We start from the raw sequence: 26,974 nt of genomic DNA, 5'->3' as shown, positions 1-26,974 counted from the left end.
ATTCAGGCTAAAGAGTTCAATCTTGGTTTCATCAGACCAGAGAATCTTGTTTCTCATGGTCTGAGAGTCCTTTTGGTGCCTTTTGGCAAACTCCAAGCGGGCTGTCATGTGCCTTTTACTGAGGAGTGGCTTCCGTCTAGCCACTACCATAAAGGCCTGATTGGTGGAGTGCTGCAGATATAGTTGTCCTTCTGGAAGGTTCTCCCACCTCCACAGAGGAACTAGAGTTTTGTCAGAGTGACCATTCGGGTTCCTGGTCACCTCCCTGACCAAGGCCCTTCTCCCCCGATTGCTCAGTTTAGCCGGGTGGCCAGCTCTATGAAGACTCCTGGTGGTTCCACAGTTCTTCCCTTTAAGAATGACGGAGGCCAATGTGCTCTTCGGGGCCTGCAATGATGCAGAAATTGTTTTATACCCTTCACCAGATCTGTGTCTCGACACAATCCTGTCTTGGATGTCTAGGAAAAATTCCTTAGTCTTCATGGCTTGGTTTTAGCTCTGTCAACTGTGGGACCTTATATAGACAGGTGTGTGCCTTTCCAAATCATGTCCAATCAATTTAATTTACCATTGGAGGACTCCAATCAAGTTGTAGAAACATCTCAAGGATAACCTAAGCTCAATTTTGAGTGTCATAGCAAAGGGTCTAAATACTTATGTAAATGTGATATTTCAGTTATTTCTTTTTAATTACTTTGAAAAAATTTCTTAACACCTGTTTTTGCTTCTTCATTCTGAGGTATTGTGTGTAGATTGATGATAAAAAAAAGATGTTAATCCATTTTAAAATAAGGCTGTAACGTAACAAAATGTAGAAAAAGTGAAGGGGTCTGAATACTTTCTGAATGCATTGAATATCTTTTAGTGTTCTTAGATCACTCAATTCGTATCTTCTCATCATTCACAAGCTGTCCTGATCTCTTGCACACATGTTTTACCTCCCTACAAATCATCTTTTGCTCCTCCTGGTTAGTGTGCCCCTTATCCCCCTCTCCCCCAGTCTCTATCTTTCTCGCCCCCTCTTTCTCCCTCCCCCTTTCTCCCACTCTCCTCTTCCCCTCTCTCCCCATTGCCCCACTCTCCCCCTTGCCCCTCTCTCCCCTTTGCCCCTCTCTTCCCCTTGCCCCTCCACCTCTCCGTCCATTATTTTCCCTCCTTTCCTCTCTATCCTCCCTCACTCTGCCTTCCTCTCCATCCTACTCTCTCCCCCAGCCTCCCCTCTCCCCCCTCTCTTACTCTTTCTCACTCGTTCCCACTCTTTCCCCTCTTTCCCATTCTCTCCCCCTCTGTCCCCCACTCTCTGTGTCTCTCCCTCTCTTTCCCTGTCTCTCCCTGTCTCTCCCTCTCTCCCCATCTCTCTCTCCCGAACAATAGATCGGAGATCTCAGCTTGCTATATTTGCGGGCTAGACTAAGTAAGTGACTGCCGTTTCTAAAATTCAAGACATTTTCCAACCATGTGCCACATAACTGTTTGTGTGTGAACATGAAACTCTACAAAACCTTTCCAAATGCCAAATTGCTCCTGTTCTCTTACATGTAGCAATGTGATCCTTCATACTAAACCTACTCAACTTATTTTCTCTGGCAAAGGATTTTGGAAATGTTCTTTTTCAGAAAATGTCGCTTTCCTCAATCATAGTTGATGGCGCCCTCACCCACATTTCCAATTCACAGATATCTGCTCTCTCCATGCTCTCCCATAGACACAGTTCCCTTGGGTCCGCACCTTTCACCCCACTAGCCTCTGCATCCAACATATAGTCCTTCGCCATTTGCCAGTGACAACACGATCCCACCACCAATCACATCTGCCCCTCTCCATCCCTTTCTGCTTTCTGCACGGACCACTTTCTCTGTGACTCCTTAATCTGCTCATCCCTCCCACTCCCCCCTCCCCAGGCACTTTCCTCTGCAACTGCACGAGATGCTGTACTTGTCACCACACTACCACCTAGGCTCTTTTTCCCTTTGTTCACATTTCTTATTCCCATTTGCCCATCGTCCATACACCAATCTACCTGTGTTTCTCCTCCTCTACCCGCTCCCCCATCTGATTCCATCTCCTCATTATCCTTCCTTTTCTGCTTCCACTCTTTCAAGTGAGAGTTAGATTGAGCTCTTAGGGCTAAGGGAATCAAGGGATATGGGGAAAAAGCCGGAACGGGGTACTGATTTTGGATGATCAGCCATGATCATATGGAATGGCGGTGTTGGCTCGAAGGGCCGAATGGCCTACTCCTGCACTTATTTTCTAACTTTATATGTTATCACCTCCAACCTCTATCTCTACCTTCCCCCTCCTCTTTCCTCCCTGGCTCTATCTGCCCCTATCTGTTTCCACTTACCACTCACCAGCCTGTCTCTAAACTCTGCCATCCTCCTTCCCCATCAGTTCGTCCAGCCCATCATGCCACTCCTCAGCTGGGTCCACCTCTTGACCCCTGCCTCACTCTCACCTCTTTATACTGGCAATATTTCTCTCCTCACTCCTGGTTACGATGCACGGTCATGGCCCAAAACATCAGCATCCCATTGCCTCCTAGATGCTGCTCAACCTGCTGTTCCTCCATAGTTTGTATCTTTGATCTGACAGGAAAGCTTGATTAGGTTGGCATCTCCATTGTTTATGCTGTTTCCCTGCATGAGTAGTTGAGAAAACGGCAAAAAATACATACAAAGAATGAATTGGAATAGCAGATTTCCCTGCAGTCTACATTCACTCTGTGTGCTTGAGACAGTCATGTCGTTGGAGAAGATAATGTTATGAATCTTCTCTGCTGATGCAAAGCTCTATCAGCCAGATGCAGAAACGAGGATTCCAGGTGTGTACTAAAGGCCCTGTCCCACTTTCCCGAGTTACTCACAAACTCTCCTGCGTTTTCCCCTTGATTCGAACTCAGGGAATGTCGGGTAATGTCGGCAGCGAGCCCGTAGGAGTCCGTAGATGTTTAGTTGTGGCTCGTAACGCCAGCCGTAGGAACTCGGGGCATCAGGTAAGTCGGGACGTTTTTTCAACATGTTGAAAAATGTTCACGAATTTAAAAAAATAGGCCCCAGTACCTACGAATGGCTATTACCGTAATTCTCCGGTTTCGAATCAAGGGGAAAACTCGGGAGTGTTCGTGAGTAACTCGGGAAAGTGGGACAGGGTCTTAATCACAGTTTCCAATCATTCATCAGAAAGACTGTGTGCAGCACCTGTTCAAATTCCCATACACACCACCAGCAAGGTTCCCTTTCGAAAGATCAGTCAGGAAACCCGTCTTTGTTAATCATCACTATTGTCAAAGAAGTTCTCAGGTGTCAATGGTTGTAATTAATTATATTGCAGCATTTCCTGATGCGTATGCTTCCAAAGCGTCTCCTAGAAGAATGGTATTTATAAGCTGTAAAGTCACTGTTGGCTTCTCTAAATGTTCAGCAATCATGGCTGGCAGTCAAAGGGTCTCCACATGTAATACAAACTCAAAAAACTATCCCCTTGACATCTGTACTTCTGATTAATTCCTGTGTATTTATTTAAAGTTCATGCCTAATTGATTTATTCTGGCCAGTTTGTGCTTTAACTGATTTCACCCACTTGGGTCATGTGTTCACACTGTGGTTCACTTGAAATGCATGCGCCGACACATGCACACAAAACCACAAATGAATTTGCAAAGATGGAAATCTCATTTAGTCCTGGTTGAACAATATGCCCTTGAAGGATGTGATGCCAAGCAGGGTTATAAATTATTGTATTCAGTCAGTGGCTATTCCATTCCATTTACAGTTTTAAGTTCAAATGTTTCTAATGTGTTGAGTTGAAACATGTTTTTTGTGAAAAGTGAAATGAAACAGTGACTAGTGATTAGAATGCAGTATGTGCTGTGGAACACCAGTACAAACAGACTACTATTACGGTAGTTCATTGCAAACAGAGGCAGCATCAGATATGCTACAAATTCCACATCTGTTGAGTCCACAGATATTTTAGACATTAATCTGTCAGACTAAAGTTGAACCCGATCTGTGTAATATGAAAAGGTAAATGTTATCGGATAATATTCTTTGGAAATTATGTAAAGGTATGCCATGATATTTGGCATGGTTTCTATTTTAAAAGGGAATGGCTGTGTCTAATTTATTTGAGGTGTTGTTTGTTGGTGTTATGAAGTATATATATTGTTTTTTTAGATATGCACAGTATCTTTAATTATGAAAAGTAATTTTCAAGGTAAATTAAGTGCTTCAGTATGGTGTGTAGGGATTTCACCTAAAACCAATCCTTTCAAGAAGAAACTAATCATTTAACAAATAATTATCTGTTATGGGAGCATAACTAGAAATGCTCCATTATAAGAAATATAGGTTAATGATATGTTCCCCAAATAGAGATCGTGCTCTGACATTGCATGAGATAATCTGGTGTCTGTAAAAGGCACCTACTATTCACTTGATTGCTAAGATTTTCTCCCATCTTCCACACCAGTGAAGGTTTATGCAAAGGAACATACTTAATCACAGCAGTCAGGGAGCTAATCTAATCACTAGGTACACAAAAATGCTGGAGAAACTCAGCGGGTGCAGCAGCATCTATGGAGCGAAGGAAATGGGCAACGTTTCGGGCCAAAACCCTTCTTCAGACTCACTACCCTAATAATGGGGTGGGGAGGGGGGGGGGAATTACTGGAATTTTGTACATTTTCTATGTTAGATGTCCTGATCAAATGAACGAGTTGATGAGGGAGAGATCAGCTGAAGGTACGCAGCACAATCATTCAGAACCTGCAAGAGAATATGGTTTTTGCATCTCCAAAAGCCAGGCATCAACAGGCTTAAAATCGTTGTTAGGTTGAATGCTGATCAACAAATCCCAAAATGTTGTTGTCACAATGGTGAAGTTTCTAATTATGTTGGTATATAAACTGTGACTTGTAGGTAAGAAACTCCGAGTAATTTGTAATGTCGTCCCCATTCCACAATGGGTTTTCTTTTAATTTACTTACATTTTACCTGTTTTTGTCTTCTTATTCCTTCACTTTAGTCTCTCACCTCCATGCGTCATTCTCCCGCTAGGAGGATGAGTAAAAAGGCTGCAGACCCCCCTGATGCATCCCACTTGAATGCCACCCCAATGCTTAGCCAGGAGGAAGCACTCTTACCGTGGGGTGAAATGGAAAGAATCACATATTTTCCCCGAAGTGGGAATCTTCACCCCCTCCCCCAGACTGAGGTACAGTGTCTAAACCATTACTCTACTGAGCCACGATGTTTCAGTCAATAATTTTACCACCCAATGCATACAGCAGGGTGCATGAAGTAATCACACAAATTCCTGTGTGAATTATCAGGACATTTCTGGCTGGTTGATGCCATGAGGTGCCTGGACAATGTCATAATCTTGTTTATGTTCTGGTCTTGCCTTGTCAGTGACTAAATGATCAAAGCTATAGGTATTAAGCAAATGTGACCAAATTAATGCTGCCATGAGGAGTGGACCTCAATGGCATAACTTATCAGGAAATCAAATCCATACCTAAAGCAGTACTACTAGCTTGCAGTTTCTCCACGAGTAGTCTCTGGGAGTGCTGCTCTGTACCTGAACCAGGACCATTTCCCAATTGATTGGGAATGGAGTCCACCCTTAATATAGATTGGAAACATTCAGAGGTTAGCCAAAGAAGATTCTCCTCATAGTTCTGATGCGCAGGGTTCAGCATGTTGGTGAAGCGCTTGCTAATCTCGTCATGGCAGTGGCAACTATAATTGGCCATAATGCTACCCGACGGCCTCAGAGAGATAAATGAGGCAAGGTTCTCAACCCTTGCTGCAGTCCAAAGACGTATGCCCGGAAATGCTTATAAACTGGGTGGGGGCATCTTCATTGGGTTATCCTCCTCAATGTTAGAAACATCGACAATAGGTGCAGGAAGAGGCCATTTGGTCCTTCGATCCAGCACCGCCATTCATTGTGATCATGGCTGATCATCCACAATCAGTAACCCGTGCCTGCCTTCTCGCCATGTCCCTTGTTTCTGCTCGGCCCTAGTGCTCCATCTAACTCTCTTTTAAATTCATCCAGTGAATTGGCCTCCACTGCCTTCTGTGGCAGAGAATTCTACAAATTCACAACTCTCTGGGTGAAAAAGATTTTTCTCATCTCAGTTTTAAATGGCTCCCCCTTTATTCTTAGACTGTGGCCTCTGGTTCTGGACTCCCCCAACATTGGGAATTTTTTCTGCATCTAGCTTGTCCAGTCCTTTTATAATTTTATATATTTCTATAAGATACCCTCTCATCCTTCTAAATTCCAGTGAATTCAAGCCCAGTCTTTCCAATCTTTCCTCCTATGACAGTCCCACCATCCCGGGGATTAACCTCATGAACCTACGCTACTCTGCCTCAATAGCAAGGATGTCCTTCCTCAAATTAGGAGACCAAAACTAATGACAACAAGTTGTCAGATAATCTCCTGACACACAATGGCTAGACTCTCAAATGAACAGAGTCAACGTGTTCAGCAAAATGAGGCAAAATGTAGGTTAAAAAAAGAGAAAATGTTTGAGGCAGAGAGCATGAAGAGCACAATGGGCTCTTTTCAGGAGATGTAGGTTACTTCAGAAGTTAGTGAGGATTTTCTTTGTTGGTGTTTATTTCAAATTGTGATCATGACCTCCCTTGAAATAGTTGCAAGTGGAGAAATTCATACTTGCTTGAAGATATAAAATCTTTCTTTGTATTAGGTTTTTGTTTTGCAATATTACTTTGAATTGGTGTAGACTCAGTTCAAGTGCCCAAAGAATAGACAAAAGGGTTAGAATATGGAAATCAACCCACTGGCATCGTACAAAGTAAGCAGCATTGCCACTTACTGCTGCACGCTAACTGGCCTCCCCTTTATTCGAAGACTGTGGCCCCTGGTTCTGGACTCGCCCAACATTGGGAACATTTTCCTGCCCTAGTGAAGTCATATCCCCTGACTCCGCGATCTTTAAGAGCCTCATCTAGCTCTCTCCTGAAAGTATCCAGAGAACTGGCCTCCACTGCCCTCTGAGGCATAGAATTCCACAGACTCACCACTCTCTGTGAGAAAAAGTGTTTCCTCAGGAATAATGGCTTATCCTTTATTCTGAAACTGTGGCCCCTGGTTCTGGACTCCCCCAACATCGGGAACATGTCACATGCCTCTAGCGTGTCTCAGTATACTACTCAGTGGGACAGGCAGTATCTCTGGAGAGAAGGAGACGTTTCAGGTCGAGACCCTTCTTCAGTCTGAGAGTCGGGATAGGGAGACTAGAAATATGTGGAAGGATAAGGTGTGAAAATGGCTGATCAAAGCAGACGATGATCAGGGATGTAGAATGGATCATTGTTGGCTGAGGGAATGGTGACAATGATGGAATAGAGTCTGCTTGCCTGGATAAATGTCGATCTATCATCATTGAAAATGCCTGACACTATTCAGGAAAAAGGCATTCCTTTTACCAGCCTAAACAGTCACTCTCTTCATTCCTGGATGTCACAGCATCAGCTTCCAGTGTCAGAAAGCACTGTCAGATTGCTCATTGCATCTTGTAAATAGTAAACTCTCAGCCCGATGTGCTGATTATGGAGGGAGCAATTTTTAAGGTGAAAAAGAAAATAATAATTGAGATGTTCACTTCCTACTGACTGGCGTTGATTATTTTGAGAGAGTTGTGGCTGTAACTATCCATGCAGGTGAAGAGTATTCTTTCATCCTTCTCACTTTTAACTAATAGAAAGCCTGTGAGGGGGCAGTTGCCATGCCTTTGACCTACTTTTATGGCTGCAAATCTCATATGGTTGTTCCTGTTAAGTGCCGAGACAATGATAGTGCTTCCATGCTAATGGCGTGGGATTTAATGACAGTGATAACACTGACATTCAAGGGATAGATAATTGAGATGGTTCAAAAGAAGAATGAAATGGTCACCAAGGTCACAAAGGTGAAAGTGAATCAGGAGGTGTTCATTGACCCTTATCATGCTGGGCAATAGCATGTCATAGAAGGAAAATAATACATCATCCCAGGACACAAGAAGGCAACATGTGGACACACATAAAGAAAAGCATGAAGAATTAGCCATGCAAGGACCCTGAAGCGAGTCTTCCTCCCTGCCTCTAATAAAACTGCATGTCTCTGTGGATATAAAAATGTGGTTCTTATTGTGCAGTGGAAAGTAAACTGAATATATCAGAGAGCAATACTATTGTTGTATTATTGTAGAGGTTTACTATTATGTCCTCCATTCTAAAATTAGCACAATTTGAAATGAAAACTTGCTATAGCCACACCATTCCAAATATGTAACTTTATCTCCACCTAGTGAATAAAATATATATTGTTACTTCATTCTTTATTCAAGGCAATTGCATACTGCATATATCTCCTATTATTGAAGTTAACAATAAACTCTGGAATAATGGATTTTCAGGAACATTTTAGTTTTCTTGGAATTGTTTTCATTGGTTGTGTAAATGTTTGGAGTTTGAAACATGTTAATTTAATGCTTTACAACAATCCCAGTGTCTGGTTAGAAAGCTGCCAAATATGCACCGAACATCTGATAGTTTCCTATTCAATGCATGAAATCTAGATGTTTTATATTTATAATTGAGGATTTAACATTGATTGCAGTATAAATAGTTTGAGGATGGACACTCAGTGAACATAGGATCTAAAATGAGAACCATTGATCTGTCTGAATAATTTCCCTGATTATGTACCGGTCAGAAAACCCAACATTAAAAGCACAGTTTCACAAAAATAATAAAAATTGAATTTATTTTTACTCATTGACATACATGGGAAAGACTCCTATATCATAAACTACATCTCTGCCTTTAACACCATATCCCATCCAAGCTCATCACCAAACTCGCGGGACGGAGTCAGCACTCATCTCTGCAACTGGATCCTCGACTTCCTGAGTGAGGATAGGGGACAAATAATCCTCTACAATAATCCTTAACTGGTGCTCTACAAGGATGCATTCTCAGCCCCCTCCTTTGCTCCTTGTACACCCATGACTGTGCAACCATGTATAAATCTCATTTAATTTACAAATTTGTAAACGACACCCCCCACTGTGGGCCGGATTTCAAAATAATGATGAGATGGAGTACAGGAAGGAGATAGAGATCCTCATGTCCTGGTGTCAAGACAACAACCTTTCCCTTAAAGTCAGCAAGACAAAGGAGATGGTGATCAACTTCAGGAAGCAAAGTGGTACACATACCTCAGTTTGCATTGACAGCACCGAAGCAGAGATGGTTGCAAGCTTAAAATTCAAGGAGTAAATATCACCAACAACTTCTCCTGGACCATCCATATTGAAGCAATGGCCAAGAACCAATGGCCAACCAATGACTACTTCCTTTGAAGGCTTAGGAACATCGGCATGCCCCCAACAACTCTCGCCAATTTCTACAGATGCACAGTAGAAAGCATTTCATTAGGATGCATCACAGCTTGGTTTGGGAACAGCTCCATTTAAGACCGCAAGAAATTGCAGAGAATTGTGGACGCAGCCCAGACCATCGCACAAAACATTGACATAAAGGGTATGTATGGCAGGCATATATTTTGGCAGTATATTAAAATTAAAACTAAACAAGAGAAGGAGGAATTTATTTAGTCGGATTAGTACGGATGTCAGAGTTTATGGGGAGAAAGCAGTAGAATGAGGTTGAGAGGGTGAGATAGATCTGTCATGATTGAATGACGGAGTAGACTCGATGGGCTGAATGGCCTAATTCTGCTCCTATGACATAGACTTATGAACAATAATCAGGCACCAATTCATGAATCTTGTGTGGTTGTTGAATTATTAATGGATAGCACATTTAAGTTGTGTTATCCTGTTGTCCAATAGCATATGTTGATGGACTTGAACACTTGATGTACTGTACATAAATGCACCAGTAAGATCATGATTATCTTATTTTATGTAAATAGCCATTTATATTTTAGTTTCTGGATCAACACATTTATACTGATAAATTACTTATTTTCCATTTCGGAATGGATATGAACAATGATGGAGATGCATAAAGTGCCTAAATATCAGTTATAGCCTTTGAGAAACTTTGTCTGGTAGCTATGTCCCATAGCCTTAACTTTGAAGCAATGAAAGAACTTTAGAAGATTTCCGTGATGCATCTTACATATGATCCATTGTGCACCAGTTGTGAAGGAAGTAAATGTTTAAAGTGGTGCACAAGGTGACAATTCAGTAAGCTAATTTGTCTTGGGTTGATTCAGTTTTCATAAATGTGGTAGAAGCTGCACTCACCAGGCAAGTGAAGACAAATCCATTTCTCACGTATGCCTCTTGAATCAAGGGAAGACGGAAATACAGCGTAATTTACTTACCCAGAATACCCAGTCTCTTTCTGCTCTTGTAACCAGAGTACTTTATTGGTTGGTTCAGTCAACTGGTCACTTCTCCCAGGATATTGATAAAGAGATGGTAATGCCATTGACTGCCAAGTTTAGTTTAGTTAGCGAGACAGCGCAAAAAGAGTTTATTCGGCCCACCGAATCAGCACTGACCAGCAATCACCTATACACTAGTTATATCCTACACACTAGGGACAACTCACATAAGCCAATTAACCTGCACACCTGTACATCTTTGGAATGCAGGAGGAAACCAGAGCACCTGATGAAAACCCATGCAGTCACAGAGAGAACGTAAAAATACCGTACAGACAGCACCCATAGTCAGAATCCAACCTGAGTCTCTGCCTCTGTAAAAGGCAGCAACTCTACAGTGCTCCACTGTGCCACCTTAGTGCAGGTGTTTCTTGCTTGAGATAATCATTGGCAACGTGTGCATGATAGTTACTTACCTGTGGTCAACCTTAGACTGCTTCATTATCTCATGATCAATGGATTGAACCAAACTTCAGGTCCAACAGTGAGCTGATATTATAATGGAGGAAAGATGAATATGGTTGGGCCTCCAAAGCTCTTACAATATCCTGGCTGATGTCATGAGTATGTCTATCATACTACTGCTTGATTTGTCAATGGAAGAGTTCTGCTACATGGCGAAAACTTGGTGGGGATTGCTGAATGTTTGCTGGCCAAGTCAAGTCAAATCATATGGAGTTTATTGTCATGTGCACATGCACAGTGAAATACATCTACAATGAAAATATTGCAGCAGTGTCACAGGCATATAGACCCAGCCACCATATGAAAAAATAAATCATACATAAAAATACACATTTATTCTACAACACAGTGTAAGGAAACAGACTGCAAAAGAAAAACAAGACACAAATAGAAAACAAGTAAAAACACAATTAGAAAACATGTCCATGGTAGATTCATACTGAGATAAATTATGGGAGGCCTACGTAGTTGTTTTTTTTCCACAGCTATTTCGTACAACTGATGTACTTGTCAAACTATTTCACAGGGTGCTGGGGCAGCAGTTGGATGACGTGGTGATGAGAGATACGGTTTGTGAGGGAATGGAAGGGGTTAAGAGTTAAATGCATGACTTTGCATCTACAGTTTCTTATAAGCTTGATGAAGCAATGTCAGCAGATTTCATTCCACAAAGACCACTATTGAATTATGTTGCTTGTGACAATATGCAAACTTCATTATCATTAATGATTGTACTGGCTTCTTAATAGTGTGAACATTTAATGAAGTAAATTTTTTTTTATAATATCTGGAGTCAACAGCCTTTGTGGGAATTGAATGTGTCTATAGATCATTTGTCCAGGTCACTTCAGATTATCTGGCTCAAAAAGAAATCACAACTGATATTCCCCTGTAATTCCTTAAATTGCACATCACCATCATGACAGCATGCAGCGCTTTGATCTGCTTTATTGGTTGTGAATTTCCATCATTTGATTTCATATTTTTGTCTTCTTAGCCCGTTCTCATCCAATTTCCAGTGTGTACATTGTATCCTATCACAGTGACACTTATATACACATTTGCAACTGAGGTGTTTACAAATGAAGCCAATAATCTGTTGCTGGGTGTCACCAAACTGAGAATAATTTCTTCAATGGAAAAAGCTGAGACCACCCAAACTCACTAAAAAACTTGTTGGGCTGGGCCGAATGTGAACCTGAATGGTTCTGTGTGAAATTATTGCTTGATATTGCACTGGTCCAATCGAAAGAGAGGAAGATCGTTTTAAGAAAAGAAGTACCTTTCGTCAAAGTTTATTTCTCCAGAAGAAAATAGCTCAAAACACCAAGCAATGCGCAAATGTGACGCTAAGAGCTTAAAGGAGCAAATTGTACCGTTTCTAGTCATCTGTTTGTTAAAAATATTTATTTAGTAGATGTTTGATGTTAGGCAATACAAAATGAATATATTTTACATGAACTGTGTTGATATCGTCAAGGCTACTGCTCACTTATTTATTCTAACCAACTCCATTGATTCCCCATGTTACCAATCATCTGCAACCTGTAGGCTGAGAAGAGGGCAAAGATTGTCGCAGTGATGGGTGCACAGGAAGATATCCCAGTTCAGAAAGAAAAAGAAACAAGCACAACCACTTCCCAGCAGCCCACTGAACCAGCACCTCCCAGAATTGTAACAACTTCAGAACCTTCAGTCATTTCACACGAGACAGCCGAGAAGGACCCTGTCAAAGCAGTGGAGGAGGATTCAGAATATGAAGTAAGTTAACTATTCCATCCCTTGCTACGAATTGGACATTCAACTTGAGAGTCGTGAAAGGTAACATATTCAATTCTTCAGAACTCAGAAAAAGAGAACTAATACAATTCTGAAATATTTTCAGGGTGTGATCACTACACGAATTGGTCATTGGACCTTGGTGCAATATGGGCTACTTAGTAAGAATCGGAGGTTCAGTGCAGAGCATAACACCAGAGGGTCATTGACTCACGCAGCATGGAACCAGGCCCTTTGGCTCAACTCGTTCAAACCATCCAAGATGCCCCATCGGTGTGAAAAATATACATCTTCTAGATGCGCTGGGACACATCCTCAGTGATGTGACCTGGGGTCATCGGGTGTTTCGGGTCTCACAACATCAGACACCCTGGCCCAGGCGACCCAGCCGGGGTTGATCAGGCCCCGACTTGTATCCCAGCAACAACCGCCCACGGATCAGCCATCTTAATAATACTCTGCAGGGATTGGGAGACTCTAGTGCATGGAGGGACTGTGCTCTGTGGGGTGAGTCCCAGCCGGGTTCCTCCTGCGTCTCACCAGGTTCAGGGCCTGTGCGTTGCACCTCTTTCTAAGTTTGTCCCAATTGTCCATGTTTGGCCCGTATATAGAGGTGAAGTTTGATTCCCCAAATGTAACATTTTCACTAATGAAGACATTGACAGGAGGCTAAGTATTTCATCACGCGAGGGGAATGTAAAGGTCAAACTATCATCAGTTAAGGAGTGAGAAAACACCACAAATAAAATGGCTTAAAAGACTGTGGGTAAACAGATGTAGGATTGAACCATGCTTGAAAATCCCAGGATGGGATGAAAGTCCCGGAATAGCGGGACTGCCATATGCTGAGTGAATGGAGCAGCTGGGCTTGTACACTCAGGAGTTTAGAAGGATGAGAGGAGATCTCATTGAAACATATAAGATTGTTAAGGGCTTGGACACGCTAGAGGCAGGAAACATGTTCCCGATGTTGGGGGAGTCCAGAACCAGGGGCCACAGTTTAAGAATAAGGAGTAAGCCATTTAGAATGGAGATGAGGAAATACTTTTTCACACAGAGAGTTGCGAGTCTGTGGAATTCTCTGCCTCAGAGGGCGGTAGAGGCCAGTTCTTTGGATGCTTTTAAGAGTGAGTTAGACAGATTTCTTAAAGATAGCGGAGTCAAACGATATGGGGAGAAGTAAGGAACGGTGTACTGATTGTGGATGATCAGCCATGATCACATAGAATGGTGGTGCTGGTTCGAAGGGCCAAATGGCCTACTCTTGCGCATATTGTCTATTGTCTATTGTCTATAAAATGTAGTTGGAACTGGATAAAGCTAAAGAGGCCAACAATATTTTAGATTCACAAGTAAGGGCACCTCTTGGTAACATGGCACATGTATAAACACTGATCAGCTTGAATTCAACCAGGTAGCAGGTGCTTTGTGAGTAAAATAGAATTAAATTACAAAGCAATATTGATGCTAAACTCTGCCTATTGTCTATAAAGTGCATGATCATAGTCATAGAATGTTTGCACATAAACATGTCTGTCAGCCCACTGCATCCATGCCAATCTTTTTGCACATTTATACTAATCAATATTAGTACTCTTTCCTCTCTGCCATGCCTGTTTGGCTGAATACCTCTTAAATATAGTCATTGGTAGTGATTCCACCAGCAAGAGAAGCACATTTCAAATATCAATCATTCTCTATGTAACTTACCCCTTTGAAACTAATTCCCATCACCTTCATCCTTTGCTTCTTTTTATTGATACCCTGCTCATAGGGTCATGATTATGTGTCCAATCACTGACTTTCATAACTGTTGCATAACAAGTTTCTTTCTTGTTTCTTTCTTATTTGCCCATGCAAGTAACATTATATGCGCAGCTCCCAAAATATTTCTCATCAAATAGGAACATAGAACCATAGAGATTAGGTGCAGGAGTAGGCCATTCGGAACTTTGAGCCAGCACCGTCATTCAATATGATCATGGCTGATCATCCAAAATCAGTACCCCGTTCTGGCTTTTCCCGCATATCCCTTGATTCCCTTAGCCCTAAGAGCTAAATCTAACTCTCTTGAAAACATCCAGTGAATAGGCCTCCACTGACTTATGTGGCAGAGAATTCCACAGATTCACAACTCTCTCAGTAAAAAGGTTTTTCCTCATCTCAGTCCTAAATGGCCTACCCCTTATTCTTAAACTGTGACCCCTGGTTCTAGACTCCCCCAACATCGGGAAAATTTTTCCTGCATCTACCCTGTCCAATCCCCTGAGAATTTTATATGGTTCTATAAAACCTTCTCATCCTTCTAAATTCCAGCTAAAGTCTGGACAAGTCCAGTCGACCCATTCTTTCATCATATGTCAGACCCACCATCCCGGGGATTAACCTGGTGAACCTACACTGCACTCCCTTAATAGCAATAATGTCCTTCCCCAAATTAGATGACCAAAATTACACACAATACTCCAGGTGCGGAATCACCCGGGTCCTGTACAACTGCAGTGGGACCTCCTTGCTCCTAAACTCAAATCCTCTCGCAATGATGGCCATTAGCTTTCTTCACTGCCTGCTGTACCTGCATGCTAACTTTCAGCTTACTCACTATTGAGAGTGCAGCGGTAAATGGCAGTTGTCAAAACAATTTCAGGAAATGGTCATTGTGCCATGCGTTGGACATTTGCCTTGTAAAAAATCCCCTTTGCCACAACCGATCAGAACGTTGCCAGTTCTTGGCGTTTAAAAAGTGTGATTGCAAAAACACATTGTAGACTGTGCACATTGTGATGAGAGACTCAACATATTTGGGATGTCTTTAAGGTCAGTGTAAGTCAGGATGGTGAGACAGAATCTCTGTATTGCTCCAAGTATATCCAGCGAGATCATGTTCTATTATAGCATATCTGGCCTCCCGATGGATTAAACACCAATGGTAGCTCCAGAATTGACTGAGCTGTGATGCTGATATGCACTTTACATCAACCTTAGCAAGTGTCTGAATAACAACCATAAGGTAAAGTAGGAAGTTCAGCCAGTTATTGCTCAAAATTATTGCCTTTGATAATTTAAAGACCAGGATTTAAATCAGAATGGATAATCTGATTGAAAAGCTATCGATCAGTATCTACTATAATTTCTGTAAATCAAAGAATCGTAGAAATTTATATTTCAAAGAAAGGTAATTCACTCAGAAATAATGGGTTAGAGGTCTTTCAAGTGATGGTATTCAAGTGTTTCTCTGGGTACTTTTTAAATGGATTAAAGTTTCTTCCAGTTTATCTTTCAGGCAAGGAAAATATGTCCTCAATACTGTTCCTCAATCAATTATCTTAAACTCTGGCCCCTAGTTATTGTCCTAGGAAATTAGATTGCTTGTTCTATGTCGATTACTCATAATTTTGCACAGTTCAAGAAGATTGGTTCATAATTTCCTTTGCACCAAAAAAAGAAATTCAGCCTAAATCATAGCAAAATGCAGAACACTGAGCCCTGCAGGTCCGCGTAACAAACAATCTTGTGTTCACCAAAACACGCGCCAGTGACCATCACACTTTGCTTTCTGCCATGGTGCCAAGTTTCAATCCATCATGCCATTTTCCTCTTGATCCCAAAGGGTGTTTCAATTGTCTGCATTTTGTCAACGATTTTGCTAAGATCCACATAGATTTCATCTCAAAGAACAATAAATATGTCAGACGTTTCATACAAAATCAAAATCTGTTAATGGGATGAAAACTCACATTCACCTGAAATGTTTAAGCCACTCCTCTTTCAATAGTTGCTGTTTGGCCTGCTGAAAATTGCAAGTACTTTCAATATATAATATTTGGAAGAGATAACAAAATTAGGGTAGTATGCTACCTGAAATGTTAACTGTCACACTCTCTGTTGATGGTGCTTGGCCAGCTGAGTATTTCCAGCATTTTCTGTTTATATTCCAGATCTTCCACAGTTGCATTTCATTTTACTTTTAGCCAGACATGTCTACCAAAAACATCCAGGCTTAGTATCCTTGATTAAGATGTGCCTTTCAAGTAATGGTTGCATATTTAACAATGTTATTCCAAAAAAGAGTGAACATAATATCTGGTTAGAACCAGAAATTATGATGTAGAAATTAGTTAATTTGAATTTTCTTTGAACCTGAGGCAGGATGAGGCCTTTCCTCTGGCTGGGAAACCTTTGTGGAGTTTAGACATGAACATTAGACAACTCCATAAATTCTGTCTTTTACAGCCAATTTATGAAATAAAAGCATTCAAACTAATGAACGGCGATGGAGTGGCCTTGCTGGGTTTGAATCCTCTTCCGCTCCCCTGTCATATGGGGTTCCACAGGGTTCGATTCTGGGGCCCCTGCTTTTCTCGCTGTACATACTTCCTCTGGGTTCCATCCTTAGAAAGCATGGCATCTCTTTCCACTGTTATGTAGATGATACCCAGCTTTATTTGCCGCTGAGGGGGGAAGACGCCTTTTCTGTAAAATTGCTTCTGTCTTGTCTTGATGACATTAAGTCCTGGTTGGCCCTAAACTTTCTTGGATTTAATGAAGAGAAGACAGAGGTGATTTTATTTGATCCCAATGGCTGCCGTGAACCTCCATTTGTTGATTTAGGTCCATTGTCAAGGTACGTGAAGCCAACAGTTGTGAACCTGGGTTTTAGGATGGACAGTGACTTTAAATTAGATCGCCAAATATGCGCGGTGGTTAAGTCCAGCTTCTTTCACCTAAGGAAGCTGGCGAAGGTGAAGCCCATTCTCGAGCGGCAGCATTTTGAGACAGTAATCCATGCCTTTATTACATCTAGGCTGGATTACTGTAACGCGCTCTATTTTGGTGTTGCTCGTTCTTCACTGGCTCGCCTCCAGTTGGTTCAGAATGCTGCTGCTCGCCTTTTAACAGGGACTCGAAAGAGGGAGCACATATCGCCAATTCTGGCCTCCCTACACTGGCTCCCGGTGCACTTTCGAGTTCATTTTAAGATACTGTTATTTGTTTTTAAATCTCTGAATGGGCTCGCCCCGCCTTACCTCTCTGAGCTGCTCCACCCATACGCTCCTGCCTCAGGTCAGCTGGTCAGCTGCTCCTGGAGGTACCGAGGTCTAGTCGGAGGCTCAGAGGGGATAGAGCCTTCTCTGTTGCTGTTCCGGCACTCTGGAACATCAGACAGGCCCCCTCACTGTCCATCTTCAAATCCAGTGTTAAAACACATTTGTACTCCCTGGCTTTTGACCATGCCTGAGGCTTTGCTTCTGTTTGTGGTATTTTTGATGTTTCTTTATTTTACGTCTTTTCCTACTATTTCTTTTGATTGTTATTTTTTGGTGTGTATTAACTTTTTTGTCAATGATTAGTGATGTACAGCACTTTGTTGCAGCTATGTTTGTTTTTAAAGTGCTCTATGAATAAAATTATTATTATTATTATTATCAATCAATCAACCTTTATTGTCATCTTGCAAAGCAACAGTTGTACAGTGCAAAATGAGAAGACGTTTCCCAGGGAATACCGGAGCATCGCACAAGAAACTTAAAACTTAAAACATTTCACACATACTTAAAACATTTCACACATGCAACACTGTTTGAATTAAGAACGCAGTCCATGCTTCACAAGTATTTTGTAGCAATGTCCAATTCCTTCATTAACATTTGCCTCTTATTTTACCCAGGATGGGCGAGGATTTGGCATTGGAGAGCTGGTGTGGGGAAAGCTCAGAGGATTCTCGTGGTGGCCAGGTCGTATTGTGTCCTGGTGGATGACTGGCCGGAGTCGGGCAGCTGAAGGAACACGATGGGTGATGTGGTTTGGAGATGGCAAATTCTCAGTTGTAAGTTCAACATGTTGTAACTTATTTTTTGTTTATGTGACAAGACTTTGCACGGACCTTCAACATTGCATCGTTCAAAGATCACTGATGTGATGATTTTTATATATTGGCAAAGAAACAGTTGAGGTGAAATAGCAAAACATCAATATCCTGTTGGTAATACAATGATATAGCTGTTAGGTAACTAAACTGGTTGTGCAGAGAATTGAATTAATGGGACAGAGTTAAGATTTCACAGTAATTGGATATATAGTTGAATTAAATAAACCTAAAATTAAAAACCTTGCATCATAATGGTAACCATAAAGCGGTTGTTTGACGATCAGAAACCATGTTGTTTACAAATGTCCAACAGAGAAGGATTTTTTTCATCCTTTCTCACTTTGGCAATAATTGATTCTTTGCCCAGAGGATCATAGATCTTTGCAGATATGAAGGTATTAATCATGCCCAAAAATCACTCCCCATTCTTATCCAAGCCCAGCCAATTCTCAATGTTCACTCTCCACACTCTCCCCCAACTGACACATAAAAATGGTCCTGAAAATAGCCCAGAAGGTCATTGAATTCAACCACAATCAGGGGTGGATAGTGATTAATGGCCTTGTCACTGTATTTTTGAAATAATAAAAATATTCATTTCTAGTGCCACAGAATAACAATGAAAATTCACCCAACCTCCAAAACCCCTAAGGTGTCAGTCTGGTGAATTGGGGTGATGCCAAAGGTCAGACTGAGAGGGTGAGAATCCAGAACATTAACTCTACTTGCATCCCAGCTGAGAATAAGAACGCAGAGGAGTGGAAGCCTCTCAACAACGCATTTGCCAAGGGTGATACACAGAACAATCCCAACAGAAGGAATTGAGAAAATCAAGCAATCTGAGTTCTGAAAGGAAATGTCGGGAAACATCTGGAATTTATGGATACAAATCTAAAACCTTTGTCACAATTCCATTAGGTTCTTGATTTGTTGCAGGAAAACCAAGAATGCATGAAATGTGGTGGCTTTGTGGTGGCTTTGAGCTTTGTGAGCCTGTAATAATAAACAGAGGGCAGGATGAACAGGAGATAAAAACTGATGAGGAAGCGGAGAGAAAAAAGTATTTAACCTATCCCACTGGAGATGAGAAAGGAATAGAGTGCAGAGAACACAAGATAAAGGGAGGGAAATTGTTAAGCAACGCGAGGCAGAAATATAAGAAAGAAGAAAGAAGAAAAAATAAATCAAGGAAAAAAGAAACAGGGCAGAGCATAAAAAGGAAACAGTGTAAAGATTCAACTTGGAAACAAGCCCTTGGGGCCATCGAGTCAATGCCAACCATCGATCACTCACTCACACTAGTTATATGTTATCCCACTTTTTCATCCACTTGGGCAGCACAATGGTAGAGCTGATGCCTCAGAGTGCCGGAGACCTGAGTTCGATCCTGACCTCAGGTGCTGTCTTTGTGGAGTTTGCATGTTCACTCCGTGACTACGTGGCTGCTCTGGTTTCCTTCCACATCCCAGACTTGTAGGTTTCAAGTCGCTGAAACTTGCCCCTCGTGTATAGATAGTGGATGCAAAAGTGGGATAAAACAGAACTTGTGTGAATGGGTGATCGATGGCCGGCGTCAACTCGGTGGACCAAAAAACCTGTTTTTCTAAACTAAACTAAACTTACTACACATTAGAGGCAGTTTACAGAGGACAATTAACCTACAGATATGCAGAAGATATACTTCTAAAATTGCTGTTGAACACTTCTGGACTCCAAGTGACCCAAGTGATCTGTTAAACTTTTCCAGTTATGCTCAACTCACACATACAAAAATAATAATAATAATAATAATAATAATAATAATAATAATAATAATTAATTTATAGAGCACTTTAAAAACAATCATAGTTGCAACAAAGTGCTGTACATCACTAATCATTGACAAAAAAAGTTAATACACACCAATAATCACCCAAAATATAACACGTAAGCAAAAGGAAAGCATGCAAAACAATTGATGGTGATTTTTAAGTTCTCTGGTCCTTGTTCTCTGACAACCAAGCAAATTAAAACCTTCACTATGTGAGGTGTGTAAATACATACGTACAGTGACCCTTAGGACTATCAATACCAATGTACTCAAGTAGGCTTGGGAAATGTTAATATCAGTAACACACAACTAATCAATTTAGTTATTGACTACTGCTACTGAAAGGTTATTGCACATGTTTGTCATCAGAAATGTTCTGAGTTGATCAATCTCAGTCCCCAATCTATGGTCAATGCTTGCTGACTGGGTGTCAGTGGGGAGAGAAGGCCAGCAGGTTTTGACCAAGGATCAGGAACTGGTGTTGACAAGTCCAGCAGGCTAAGTGGGCAGAAAGGAAAGGCGAATTAGCAAGCAAGACTGGATCTGGGAGAGAAACGGGCATTTTTTCCTGAGAGTGTAAATTAGTTAAGTTTAGAGATACTGTGCGGAAACAGGCCCTTCGGCCCACTGGGTTCGCTCGCACCTGTGATCCCAGTGCATAAATAAGTCTTTCTTTTCTCCAAGTAAGATTCTTCTCTCAAGCAACAGCAATAACATTGCTTAATCATCCCTTAATCTCAATCTTGTTTGTTAGATTTTGCTTTGAGTAAAATTGGAACTGCATTTGTGTAAATAACAACACCCTTGACTTTCAGAAAGTTCCCATTGCATACTTGAATGTTTTGGAGAGTGAAGTGCTTGGTAAATGAAGTGCTTGGTAAATATGTCTGTTGTTCATTCCTTTCCTTCTCACATTTTGAAGTACATAAATCATGAAGTGTGTGGATGAAAGGCCATATGTACTTTTGCCAATAATTTTCAACTCCCATTGAATTCAGTCTTCTCTGGTTTGACAGGTCTGTGTAGAAAAGCTGATGCCTTTGAGTACTTTTTCTACTGCCTTTCACCAGCCAACCTACAGCAAACAACCTATGTATAGGAAAGCAATTTTTGAAGTCCTACAGGTATGAGATTCCTTCATTAATCTTTATTTGCACTCCTTTTTCAGGGCATTGGACCAGGAGAACGGTGTTTTTATATATCTATAATTATGCATTTAAGTGATAATCTTAGGACATACATTCCAGTTCTATTGCTTACATTTAAGGCTCACATTTCAAGAATATGACTATTTAATCACAGCTAAGTCAATAGGGTCTGCAACACATATCTACAAATAGTTATTAGGGTTAGTGCTAGGACCCCAGCTTTTCATGATCCATATCTACAATTTGGTTGCGAGGATAAAATATCATTTTCCAAATTTGCTTAAGTCAAGTCAAGTCAAGTTTATTCGCCACATACACATACGAGATGTGCAGTGAAATGAAAATGGCAATGCTCGCGGACTTTGTGCAAAAAGACAAACAAACAAACAACCAAACAAATTATAAACACAATCATAAACACACACATATTCTTTTACATATTAAATAATGGAAGGAAAAACGTTCAGTAAAGTTAGTCCCTGGTGAGATAGGAGTTTACTGTCCAAATGGCCTCTGGGAAGAAACTCCTTCTCAACCTCTCCGTTCTCACAGCATGGCAACGGAGGCGTGTGCCTGACCGTAGCAGCTGGAACAGTCCATTGCATGGGTGGAAGGGGTCTCCCATGATTTTAGATTGGAATCAGCGGGGTTGCAAAAGCAAAGGAGGGCATAACAGGGCTTGATGGAGACTGGAACACGCTGAGTAATAGGGCCACTGTACGAGCTAATTCAAGAGTTTCTCCGAGTTTCCCCTGATTCGAACTCAGAGAATTACGGTAATAGTCGCTCGTAGGTACTCGGGGCTCTCATGGACATTTTTCAACATGTTGAAAAATCTTCCCGAGTCTTCCTGAGCTTACCGCGTTTCCCGAGTACCTGCCACTAGCATTACGAGCCGCTAAGAGACGTCCTGAGCTCCGACGTACCCACTCCGTACATTCTACGTGCTCACCACGAGTTTGATTTTTTTTTAAACTCGGGAGAGCTCTTGAATTAGCTCTTACAGTGAGACAGCCCCTTGAGTGGATGTATATGTGAGTGAGCTTATTGCCATATAGGGTGCAATGAAATCTTTGTTCAAGTAAAGCTCACAAAGTAAACAGTATACATATAGTCATGATAAATACAATGATGAGTGCAAAACTGCAGAATGGTGCAACGTTGGAGTTGGATCTGACGGGTTGAAACAAAGAAAATCAAAATATAAATACAGAATAACCGAATGAGGTAGATTTAGTAAATGTACATGGCAGCAGCTTGGGGAAAGAGGGATGAAAGAGGAGATTGGGTTCAGTGGGAAGAGGCTGTTCTTAAGTCTGGTCATTTGGACTTTCAAGCTCCTGTGTATTCTTCCTTGAGAAAGAAGAGAGAAAATGCAATGGCCAGTGTCAATACTTACATGATGCAAGGTACACATAAATGCTGGAGAAACTCAGCGGGTGCAGCAGCATCTATGGAGCGAAGGAAATAGGCGACGTTTTGGGCCGAAACCCTTCTTCAGACCCTTACCTGATGCAGCAAAGGAAGTGACAAGCCTGTGATGGCCTGCGCTGTGTTCACCACTCTGCAGATTCAGGTGATTTAGCTAAGCAGTTGCCACACCAGTCTGGGGTGCATCCTGTCAGAATAGTTTCAAAAACTTATCTGTAGACTTCAGGGGAATCCTCCTTGGATTGCCAGATGCCTAAAAAAGTGACTATGCTGATGCGCATTCATGATCACCACATTGGTACGAAGAGGCCAGGTTTGGTTGCTGGCGATATGGATGCCTAAGAACATGAAGGCTCAGCAGGTATGTGGATGAGTACAGGGTTGTGTTCACCACTTCCTTAGGTCAGCAACCAACTCTTTCATCTTGCTGATATCAGGGGCTAGTTTGTTGTCCTGACACCATGACACAAGGTTCTCAATCATAGTGGATGGAATATAAGGTGAAAGCATCAACTTTGGTGCATATCACTGAAAAACAAAACATCATATGGTGGGTAATTAATTGGGCAGTGTTCATATTCAAAGAGACCTGGCAGCTTCTATGAAAATCATTGAAGGCCAACAAACAATTGATTCGAAGGATAAATATTATGTTAGCCTTAATTACAATAGATTTGAATACAGGAATAAGGAACTTTTATTGCAATAATATAATGGAATGTGGTGAGACTGCACCTGGAAAATGGTGTACAGTTTGACATGTTTCCCTAACAAAGGCTATACTTCCAAAGAATGTTGGGTTTGCCTGTTGAGACCTTGAAGACAATGCTGTCTACAACCATTTCACTTAAATGACGGTGACTGTACTGGCAATTAGACTGGATCAGCTAAGCTCACTAGCAGTAGATCTGCCAGAGGATGTCGTCAAGGAATATGGGGTGAAAGCAGGTACGGGGTACTGATTGTGGATAATCTGCCAGGATCACATTGAATGGCGGTGCTGGCTCGATGGGCCAAATGGCCTACTCCTGCACCTATTGTCTATTGTTTATTGCCTTGTAAAACCACCAACTCTCAGGCACAGTGCACCACAAGTCCAATTGGTTTAAACACAGACCTATGAAGCATCTACCATGGCTATTCCAATCGCTGCCGGGCACTTAAAAGAATAACAAGATTAATTCTAGAACAGGTGTTTCACAAGGCAAGAATTCCTGGGGTCTTTATCTGGAGACATTTCAGTGTTACAGGGAGCTGATATTGACTGAACAGGCTGACATGCCTCATTCTCTGCTGCAATAGCTCTGTGAACACAGTAAATATCAGTTATCAATGTGCAAATCACTGAAGACTGTACTTAGGCTGCTCTCATTGTTACATGGGATGTGGCAGGAAAACTTCTTTACAGGTTTTTCTGATTTTCCAATAGTTGCTGAGATGATCCATAGTCTAGAAAATCCACACTCTGCTCTCTCGCCAAATGGAAGAACAAGTGTGAAACACACAAAGACTGCATTCTGACCATAGCATGGGGTTCTAATTTATTTCAATCTTAGGGAAGCGCTTTAGCAAGATAAAGGCTGAAAACATTGTTAATGAAGCTGGCTTAGACCATCACAAGGTTTAGATGGAGGAAGGATTTATTGGCATTGTCATGTGTAATTTGACCATATATGAAAGGCACAGCTACTGGGTTCAGTCCTGACATCTGGTGTGTCTGTGGAGAGTATGCATGTTCTTCCTTTGCCCATGCAAAATGAGGACTCATTGGAAATTGCCCTAGTGTGGGTGAATGTTAGCATCTAGGGGGAGCTGGTAAGAAGGTGTTGCTTGATGGTCAGCACAGACTCAGTGGGCCGAAGGATCTGTTTCTGTGCTATATGAATGAATCTATGACGTCCATAACTTAATTGAGTGGCTGAAAATCTGTGGAAGTCACCATACTTGCTGATAAATGCCACTGCCCAAGAACAAAGAATTATCGCTATTTTCTTGAGCATGAGGGGAAAGAAAGCAATCACCATTAAAATTTAAGATAACGTTAATTTCAATAAAAATTCTTATCTCTGTTGAATTACTTACAGTCTTTTCTCACCAGTCTGGTGGTTTTTCTTTTACTTTGATAGGCCTTCAGCTTTGACCTAAATTTCATTTTAACATTAACAAAGACATTTTTTTTCATTGAAATTTATATAAAGGTATATTGTTCTAGAGAACAAAAGAATGTTTGTCTTTTGTCAGCATAGCGCTCTAAGAATACCTGAACAATCATTCATTTTAAAAGTACGGTACATAAAAACTGTACATCATAACTCACATTTCATATTGCTAGTTTCCTGCCACTGAAACTTGCCCAAATGGTGTGAAAAATTAATGACACAGGGAATCATAGGTCTGTCATAAAGCTGAATGTTATCATGGATATCACAAGCTGCAATATGTGTAGGAATCTGAGATTTGCCCAGAGATGCAACTTGTGCTTTTCAGCAACTAAGGTTCTACAATGTACTGATTCTTCAATGCATTACTTCCAGGTGGCAAGCAACCGAGCAGGTAAACTCTTTCCAGCTCAATCTGGGAATGATGATTTGGAGACTACCAAAGGTGTGGAAAACCAAACCAAGCAGATGATTGATTGGGCTTTGGATGGATTTCTACCCTTGGGGCCAAAATGTTTGGATCCACCTGAAGGTAAGGTTGAGCATGGATAGGGATGGTCAATCTCATTGCCAACTGCATGTGCAAGTGTTTCATCCCAGTAAATGATAGCATTTCCACATCTGTATTGGAACAAGTATCTACCAGAATGTATACTTCAAGGGGGATATTATTAGGCCCCCCTCGGTCATGGACTAACCACGGGTGATGCATTCTGGTCGGATGCAAGCCTGGGCGATGTCATATGGAGGACAGGCTGTTGGCCATGCAGCACGTCCCCCCTCTCCATGTCGCTGATCGATCCAAAGGAACAGCAGGGCCGTTACAGTTTGCCACCAACGACAGTTTGCCACTGTCGCAGGATCTGCCAGAGCAAGGTTGAAGACAACGACCAATTGCCTTAGGGGCTTTGACTCTATGGCCACAAGACAGTAGACAGTGGAGGTTTTAAATCGGAGTTTTCCCTCTCCTAGATGGACTGCCTTCCCAGACTGACGAGCCCCATCTGCCCGAGACTCGTGGGGGCGGGAGCGTCTACCTTTCCGTGCAGGTCTATAGCTCCTGCCCACTGCCCAGGGGGATATTACCTGAAAGATAACTTGCATGTTAAAAGGACAAGAAACATTCTCATGATAATATTAAAACTCCAGTGAGATTACAGTAAATAAAACATTTTAAATCCATGATGGTCATCATTGTTGAATTGGTTCTACATTAAATTCTTCATTGACAGTTTATTTGTTCAGTCACAGGTTTGACGTATAATTCAAGAGTTCAAGAGAGATTTCAAGAGACATTTATTATCACATGCACCAATTGGTACAGTGAGATCCTTACATTCATTCTGAACCTCAATGCAGTGTGGGCCTGAGAACCCATCGCAAATGCAAATGTTTACTGAAAGGTTGGAGCAATTCTTCCTTCAACTATCTCCAAAGCATTCAGTGAATATGAAGGGCTTACTCCAAATCCACATGGTGTGCTTTTTCATTTTGGTGAAAGAATAATGGGCCTGTCCCACTTGGTGATTTTTTGGCAACTGACGGCCATTGGCATAGTCGTAGCAGGTCGCCGATAAACCGGCAACAACCTACGTCATCCTGGCGACAATCTCCAACAACGCGTACGCCAGGAGAAGTCAAGCTACGCTCATTGGCGTCAAACCCACTGTCGCTGAATATATTTCAACATGTTGAAAATTTAGCGGAGACCAGAAAGGCGCTACGACTGAGGAGACTACTCCTGGCGACCACCAGCGAACATGTGGCAACAAACTAGTCACATGTAGTTGCCTAAAAATTGCACAAGTGGGACAGGCCCATAAGATTATTTACAGTCTGTCACATCTATTCCTATTTGGATACTTTTTTG

General features: G+C 41.6%; 1 protein-coding gene across 11 annotated transcripts in view; it reads left to right on the top strand.

The window, feature by feature from the left end:
• Positions 1-26,974, top strand: part of dnmt3ab (DNA (cytosine-5-)-methyltransferase 3 alpha b) — a 384,047-nt gene that overhangs the window by 286,088 nt on the left and 70,985 nt on the right. For 9 of the 11 annotated variants that reach the window (XR_008723462.1, XR_008723461.1, XM_055635445.1 and 6 more), the window contains 5 exons: positions 5,029-5,217; positions 12,460-12,669; positions 18,356-18,514; positions 21,383-21,490; positions 25,480-25,636. Coding sequence is in view for 9 of the 11 variants with exons in the window: in XM_055635445.1 (XP_055491420.1) it covers positions 5,029-5,217; positions 12,460-12,669; positions 18,356-18,514; positions 21,383-21,490; positions 25,480-25,636 (823 nt within the window). In the remaining 2 variants the exon portion in view is untranslated. The remainder of the gene's footprint in view (positions 1-5,028; positions 5,218-12,459; positions 12,670-18,355; positions 18,515-21,382; positions 21,491-25,479; positions 25,637-26,974) is intronic. The other 2 variants (XM_055635449.1, XM_055635448.1) reach the window with 1 other exon arrangement.

Source organism: Leucoraja erinacea, chromosome 5, assembly GCF_028641065.1.
Source record: "Leucoraja erinacea ecotype New England chromosome 5, Leri_hhj_1, whole genome shotgun sequence".
Taxonomy (NCBI): Eukaryota; Metazoa; Chordata; class Chondrichthyes; order Rajiformes; family Rajidae; genus Leucoraja; species Leucoraja erinaceus.
Note: the sequence above shows the minus strand (reverse complement) of the source record. Positions and strands in the feature narration are given on the sequence as shown.